General features: G+C 41.2%; 1 protein-coding gene across 1 annotated transcript in view; it reads right to left on the reverse strand.

Annotated features, from left to right (window-relative positions):
* NUCB2 (nucleobindin 2) overlaps nucleotides 1–7549 on the reverse strand; it is a 42801-nt gene that overhangs the window by 3104 nt on the left and 32148 nt on the right. Inside the window, 4 exon segments of the mRNA XM_025205635.1 lie at nucleotides 925–983; nucleotides 3374–3464; nucleotides 4259–4444; nucleotides 6978–7081. Of these exon segments, the coding sequence (XP_025061420.1) occupies nucleotides 925–983; nucleotides 3374–3464; nucleotides 4259–4444; nucleotides 6978–7081 (440 nt within the window).

Below are 7549 nucleotides of genomic sequence, written 5' to 3' on the forward strand. Positions count from 1 at the left end.
ACTATACTCCAACTCCATTAGTGTAAGAGGAGACCTATGGCAAGGTAGTCCACTAGGGCTGTGTGCTTCTGGGTTTCATTTCCTTCTTTGATCCACACCAGCCTGAATTTGTTCACTTTGCATGTATGCTTTAAGCCCCACCTTTTGTCTCTGACCCAAGGAGAAGTAAGAACATTTTTTAGGCTGGGTAGTGGTAAGAATATTACTGGGTTTTTAACTAAGGAGTTAACTTGTATTTTTCCCTCCCAAAGGAAAAATATATTAGGAAAACCAAGACTGTCCCTGAGTAGCCTAGGATATATCCCCCAGCACCACTCAGGCTTTCTAGCTCTTGAGAGCCCCCAGTCACTCCACCCCCACATTTCCAGCCCTTCCAGGAGCCCTATAGGCCACATGAAAAGGTTCAACAGGCCAGATCCAGCTGGTAGGCCAGATCTTTGACACCCCTGCTCCAGAATATGTATTCCAGGCATACCCTCCAAACCACTGAGGTCACTCTACGCTATTTATCTAGCCTAAATAACAGGCTTGGGTGTATGTAATGTGAAGCAGTGAATGGGCTTGGTCTGCTTCTTCAGTGGCAGTCTTGGGCAGGCAGGCAGGCCCTACAGAACAGCCACAAGATACTAAGGTGATTATACCAGGTCTGTGGTACAAATGGGATGTGGTTACAAGAAAGTCTATGGTGAGGTGGCATGTGGATTCCAGGCCTCTGGAGTCCCAGCCCTGTGCCTTAACCACTAGATTCTCCATTCTTTGCCTCCTTATCAAGTTAGATCATTTTTAAAAGCATGTTGAGGATGCTTGGAGTTTGATGTGCAACTTTATTTGTAGTTAAGTCAAAACAAAACAAGTATCCACTTAAAATGGAGAAGAATCAACCTACTGAATGAATTGAAATGTTCTGACTTTTTTTTTTTTTACCTCTTTAGTAAACAGGGCTTCTAATTCTTGCTCATCCAGGAAGCCATCATTATTGACATCTATAAAGGTATAGTAGTTGAAAATACAACTTTAATGAATACAGAAAAATTGTGAATGCAACAGTTTTCACTGGGTCAAATAAATAGTTGCCTGTATATAACCTAGACTGGCTTAAACTCTATATCTAATAAACTGCTGGATACAGGATCTGAAATGGAAATTATACCACTTAACATTAAATCAGGCCTTGATTGATGTGAACTGTCATTTCTGTTTACTTGAATATTCACTTTTGATAAGATAAGTCTGCAGAGATTCCTCTGCTTCTCAAATATGAAAACTAAAGGCATGAGAAAAGGTCACAGTGGGACTATGCAAAAAAGCTGCTGAACATAAGTAAGTAAGGTATCAGAATCTAGCCAAGATTTGCAAATATATTCAGGAACAACAAAAATTAGTAGGAAAAAATTGGCCAACTATATGGAAATTTCTCTAAGCAAATTTCCACATCTTCAGAATTCTGTAAACCTGCTTCAGAGCAGATTCACTGCTGAATGGTTTTGCTGATGAACACAAAAATGGAAATACCTGAAATACTTGGTAACTGTGGAATCATGATTCAAATTACATGACTATCCATTTTTAATACGAATATTTGAAATGTACTTCTGAGCTTGAGAGAAAATGCCTAGTCTACTTAAAATAAATGCTTATACAGTAATTTAGGCTAGCTGCATCAAAGATTTTAATATATAACTTTCAATGGCAAAAGGTGGTTATTTATGTTTCTGTGAAACTGCTATGAAAGAGGTTATTCAGCTCTCCAGGAAGTATCTATCTAGATCTCTAGAAAAAGAAAAGAAAAAATAAATCTAGTATTTTTATACATTTATCATGAAGCACAGTGACTAAATTACACAACAATTTCAAACATAATGATAAACCATAACATTCAGTACTTTACTTGAGTTGTGAGTTGACATTTCCTGCAATTTATGCATTGTTTTCTCTTACGTGGGCTGAGTGAGTAAAAACCAGTTTCCTCTATTTACTGTTCAACCCATCACTTAAAACAAACTGCCAGCTTATTGCTGGGCCTAGCCAGCTGCACAGAGCAAATGTCATTTTTGTATGTAGCTCTTCTTCAGTGGTGAAGCATTTAACCAGGTTGAGAAGTAAGGGTTTGTAATTATATTTAAAACCAAATGCCCTATTAGGATGACTGAGAAAGTTTACACCTCTGTCCCACTGTTTCAACTGCTGGCTGCGGACTAACTAGAAATATTAGAAGCAACCATATTTGATTGTATTTTCTTTCAAAGAATTACAGTCTTAAGGAGCTTGATATCTCCACTGTCATTCTTGAAGCAATGAGGTTGACTGGCACTATGGATACTGTTCTGGAATGAGATGGTGAATCTGCATGTTCATTCCCACAACCTTCTTTTGTTCATCCTAAGGGGGTCATTTTTTGGTAAGGTGGCAAAAAAGGACAGCCCCTTTCAATAACTGCACTGTCCCACTTGCCACATGCAAGTGTTGTGCTTTTACCAGTGAAGCATAAATGTATGAAGAACTAACATTCTGAACGTTATCCCATTTGACAGTTTAGTGACCCGCTCATACAAATACCCTATGACAGTGTTAGGTAACATTTTCCAGCCACGGGCTTGAATGACCCACCTTAGATCAAAGGCAGGTACATGGGTGCTAGGTCCCACTCATAGCCAGTGCTTTTCCCCACAGTGGCATCGGGAAAGCACCTGCAGCCAAAGCCCCAACCAATTGCCAAAGCGCCACATCTGCAGGCCAGATCTGAGGGCTCCATGGTGCAGGTTCATCCCATAGACTCCAGTGGTTCTCAACCTTTGGTACCTTATGTACCCCCTGCCAATTGACGCAGCAAAAGCAAAAGCAGAAGTCCCACCGTGGCACTTATGACTTCGCTGCTGTGAGCCGAGTCCCACTTTTTCCACCGCAGCCCAGGGCAAAGCAGCCTGTCCAGGGCCTCCCTCCCTATCCCCCAGTACTCTCACACTGGGGAGTGAAAGCCCCAGTGCACTGGACACGGCGGGAGGGGTGGTAGCCAGAACTTCCAGCCCAAGCAGGCAAAAACCAAAATGCAGCACCTGCATACCCCCTGCCCATGTCTCACGTACGCCCAGGGGTATGCGTACCATGAGTTGAGAAACACCGCCATAGACCATAGATTGCCAACCCCTGCCCTATGAAGATCCTTCTGATTTCATACTGGAGTGCTCTTGCGTGAGCAATTTGGAAATAATAAAACAGGTTGTTTAATCCTCTCCATATTTGTAGACTCATTCAAACAGCTTGTGTGATAACATTTCTTCATAGCATATGATAACAAACTTTCTGAAGAAACATTCTCAGCAGAAGAGAATGCAGGAGTCACTTGTATCTTTAAATCAAATATAATTGCTCTTACCATGTAACTTGAAAAAGGTCTTTGGGTCAAAGTCATTAGGATCTAGCCCATCTGCTTCCTCCCATACCTCTTTCAGTTGGTCTTTGCTACCCTGTCAACAGAATACAAAAAGAAAAATAGCTCAAGAAGTGATCGCGTCATTACAGTGACCTGGACTTAATTTTTCTCTTTTTTGTTTTTTTTAGTTTTTTTTCAGTTGCCCCAACCTTTTGAACCAATCCAAAGAATAGTGATGTTAATGGGAGTCTTTTCCCATTGATGTCCACCAGCTGTGGTTCACAATTTATATTTCCAGAAGATAAAGGGGTTAAGAGTGTCATAGAAGTAGCATGCTCAGACGTAGGGAAAAAGAATAATAGGCATCATTCTGCACAACTCCACAGATTCACTTAAAAGCTGCATCTCAAAGGAATTGCAATCAACCTTCCTTGCCTGGAGGAAAGACTGCTGTAAGCAAGGCTAGGGATGGAATGAAGGAATCCTCAAAGCTTCAGATGCCTTCCTGGTTTCCTCCTGAATTACTTCTGCCTTCTTTATGAACTAGCATTTTGCTTATATATAACATAATTACATATCAAAAACAGTAAAGATAACAGGTAGGTAGAATAAGATACTGTAATGCACTTGATGTTGATCTCTCTTTGCATCTACTCAAATGGGAAAAGACTCCTACTAACATCAGTAGGCTTCAGATTGGGTCCAAAATGTAGGGACAACCAAAAAAAAGAAAGAAAGTCAGCAGTAAGACTCTCACTGACTTCAGTGTGGTCAGAATCAGGTCAGCACTGAGAATGACCAAGGTGTTATCCATGCATCTCTCATTATAAGCATTTGCTTATCAGTATGCAAAGTATTTAAGAGAATTGTACAAGACTGTGTCCCTACAGGATGATTGATTTTAGGGTGGTCTCCATGTTTTTTCTTCTGCTCCTCATATTTGGATTCCTCCTCCTGTCTCTTCTCTTCATTCAGCGTTTTCAAATATTCTCTCCTCTCATGTTCTTTCATCATCTCATATTTCTTAAATTCCTCATGGCGTGTCTTGTCATAGTTTTCCAGGTCACTTGTAGCCTACAAATAGAAACACTTAGGCTGAAGAGACCATCTTGCTTAAAACTAATATGCTTAGAAATATGAGTGAGGCTGGTCACGTTCCCATTGATCTGCCAAACGTGCATTTAACTACCTGGGATCCTCACTCTTCCCATTCTATCCATTTTAACAAAACCAGTCACTTTCACAGAATCTAGCATCTTATGTTTTGTCTTTCTTGTCCATACAGTAGTGTAAGAGGAAGTATTATACATGAGCTAACAATCAATTAACTCAAGTTCAGCATCTCCTATGCTGATAATACAATTAACATAATTGTAAATAGTAGCATACACTCCTCAAATAATTATCCCAATAATAACAGATTGATTCTCCTGCTGCAAAGAACTTAGAATGTTTTTGACAAAATGGATTCCTATTTGAAATCTCTGGTCGCATCCAGACGCGCAGGCACGTGCAGTTTGTGGCGCCACAAACCACACACGTTGCATGCTAAACTGTGCCCCATGCAGCTCATTTGCAGTGCTGGGGCAAAATTTGCTACTGGGATTTCCCAGTAGCAAAAAAAAACCCTGAGAAAAAGTGGCATAAAGCATGCCAAAGTGCTGTGTGCCAGGACCAATGTGGAGATGGGGGAGCAGGCAGCCCAGGGCTGCTTGCTCCCCTGTCTCTGTGCTGCAGAGCCCCTGCGCTGGGGCACTCCGCACCCCAACCAGAAATTCCCAGGCTGGCTGGGGCACAGTGTGCCTTGAGACAGGGGAGCAGGCAGCCCTGGGCTGGCTCCTCTCCTGTCTCTGCATGCCTCAACACAAGGCCTCTGCTGCACCCCAGCCAGCCAGGGAGCAACTGACTGGGACATAGGGTGCCTCAGCACAGGGGCTCCACAGTGCATGGAGATGGGGGAGCAGGCAGCCCAGTGTCTCCATGTACCGCTCCCTGGCTGGCTGGAGCACAGGGTGCCTCAGAATGGGGGCTGCCTGCCGACTAGCCATGCACTAAGGCATGCTGTTCCCCAGGCAGCCCCCACTGCAGCATGTGGAGCAGCAGGACAATGTGTCCCACTGCAAACCACATGAGCAGGGGCATGCCCTTCAGCACAAAGTAGTGCTGCTATTATTTGTGCTGCTGCAAATGCACACCCCTGCTTGTGTGGACACGGCCTCTGGGTTTATTGTGCAAATCCTGTGTAGGTGTTTGCACACGTAACAGTGCTAATATTGTGCAACACCCTATAGCACTGATAAAATGATTTCACGGCACCCTGGTTGAGAATCACTGCCCAAAGGTAAACCATAATCATATGGAACTGTGTAAGCTAGCATGTATTATCATGTGAATTACTTGACTTTACCGACTAAGGTGGCTAGTTATTGGAGGTATGCTTACTATGGGAAGTGTTTTGGAGGTGGGTAGTTTTCCATTTGGGATTTTTAGGTCTTAAAGGATGTATACCATTTTAATGTTCTCCCTTCTAGAACACGGTCATCTCTGCCTGATACTGTTTGTTCACTTATTTCCTATCTAAATGCCCCAATTTTTAAAACAAACATTTTGAAACAAACTTTTCTAGAGAAAAGTGTCCTCCTAAAATATTTGGTAAATGTGTCACTATTTCAGCTGATTAAAAAAAACTAAATACAAAAGATTAAACCGTTTGAAGACTTGCTCCTTTCTCCCTGTTCACCTAAATATATACCTAAATTGTGTTCATAAATGGCAAGAAGCTTAAAAAAAACAATCTCTCCAGAGTAAATTAAGGGGAGCTAATTGAAACAAACATAAGTCACCACAGTCTTTGGGCTAATACATTCAGTCAGACTCTAATCTCAGATGTGCAGTTCTGTGTGCTGTGTATCTGAGGTTTAAATTGTTTTCTGTGGGAGGCATAATTTTGCAACTGTTGAAAAAAGCCATGCTGCACTCTGCTAAATTGTTTCTCTCTGATAAGATGTCAACTGAACAAGAACCATGCCCATGACTGATATGAACTCTCTACAAAATGTACCAAACGTACAATGATCCTCAGTGGAAGCAACTTGTACTACAAGATCTTTGAAATTCTACTGTGGTGAGATGTTGCAGCCTCTGCTACACAAGCTAGGTCCAGGAATTCACCTGATCACCTTCACAGGAGTAGTTATTAGCTTATATTAAAAGCATTATGTGGCAAGCAAAACATTATTTGGGAGTAAAAATCAAGAGTTTGAAAATATATTACAGGCATAATAAGCATCTAGCAAAATTTCACTAATTATAGGTGCCCTTGAAAAGTCAAATTTTACTAACAAAGCTGTTGACACCAGCATGTGAATGAGAACCCTACAAGATGTTGCCTGAAAGAAAAAAAAAAGTGGTCTCTTAAGGATAATGCATGCCAATGGCACAGAAGTTTCTGGTACATAATGGAACTAACAACATTCCTTTGAGAATAAAAGCTGTGTGGCATTCAGAATAAGATTGGTTTATATAAAGTGAAAGGATTTGCTTTCACTGCAGAGAGAAACAATCAATAACAAGTGGACAGCTACAGTATTTTATATTTAATACCCACTGCTTTGATCAACATGTCTAAATCTTTAGGTTCGAACTTGTCAGGATTCTGATGGTTGAGATGTTCAAACTGTTTAAGAAGTGCTTGATGGTCTATGCCAGTGTCTGAAAGAATAAGGTGAAAATATATATTAGCACATTAATTTTAAATACAAACCACATCAGATAAGTTTGAAGGATAGCAATCTGGACATTAAACATTTTCATACATGAGCATGTTGCTTGCAAATATTTGATGGCTCCCCAGGGACTGAATAGGCACTTGGGGAAAAGGCATTTGGTAAAATAGCAATGCTTCCAGAATAGTACTGCTTGACAAAGATCAGCAAGCTTCAGTGGACCCTTGCAATTTGCATTCTCCTCCCACCATGATAGAAGGTTACATTTTACACTGTAATTTCAACATGCAGAAATTAAAGCATTTCAGCAAGCAGCTGTTACAAATATTTGAAGTGCCACAAAAGGTGTATAAATGGCATGCTATTTCTAGTCTGCGTAAACCAACGTATTAACAAGGCACCTGATTAGACATATGAGGGGAGTTTCTGCCAAGATGACTCTCATCATCCTGCT

The sequence above is a fragment of the Alligator sinensis genome, unplaced genomic scaffold, assembly GCF_000455745.1.
Source record: "Alligator sinensis unplaced genomic scaffold, ASM45574v1 scaffold447_1, whole genome shotgun sequence".
Lineage (NCBI taxonomy): Eukaryota > Metazoa > Chordata > Crocodylia > Alligatoridae > Alligator > Alligator sinensis.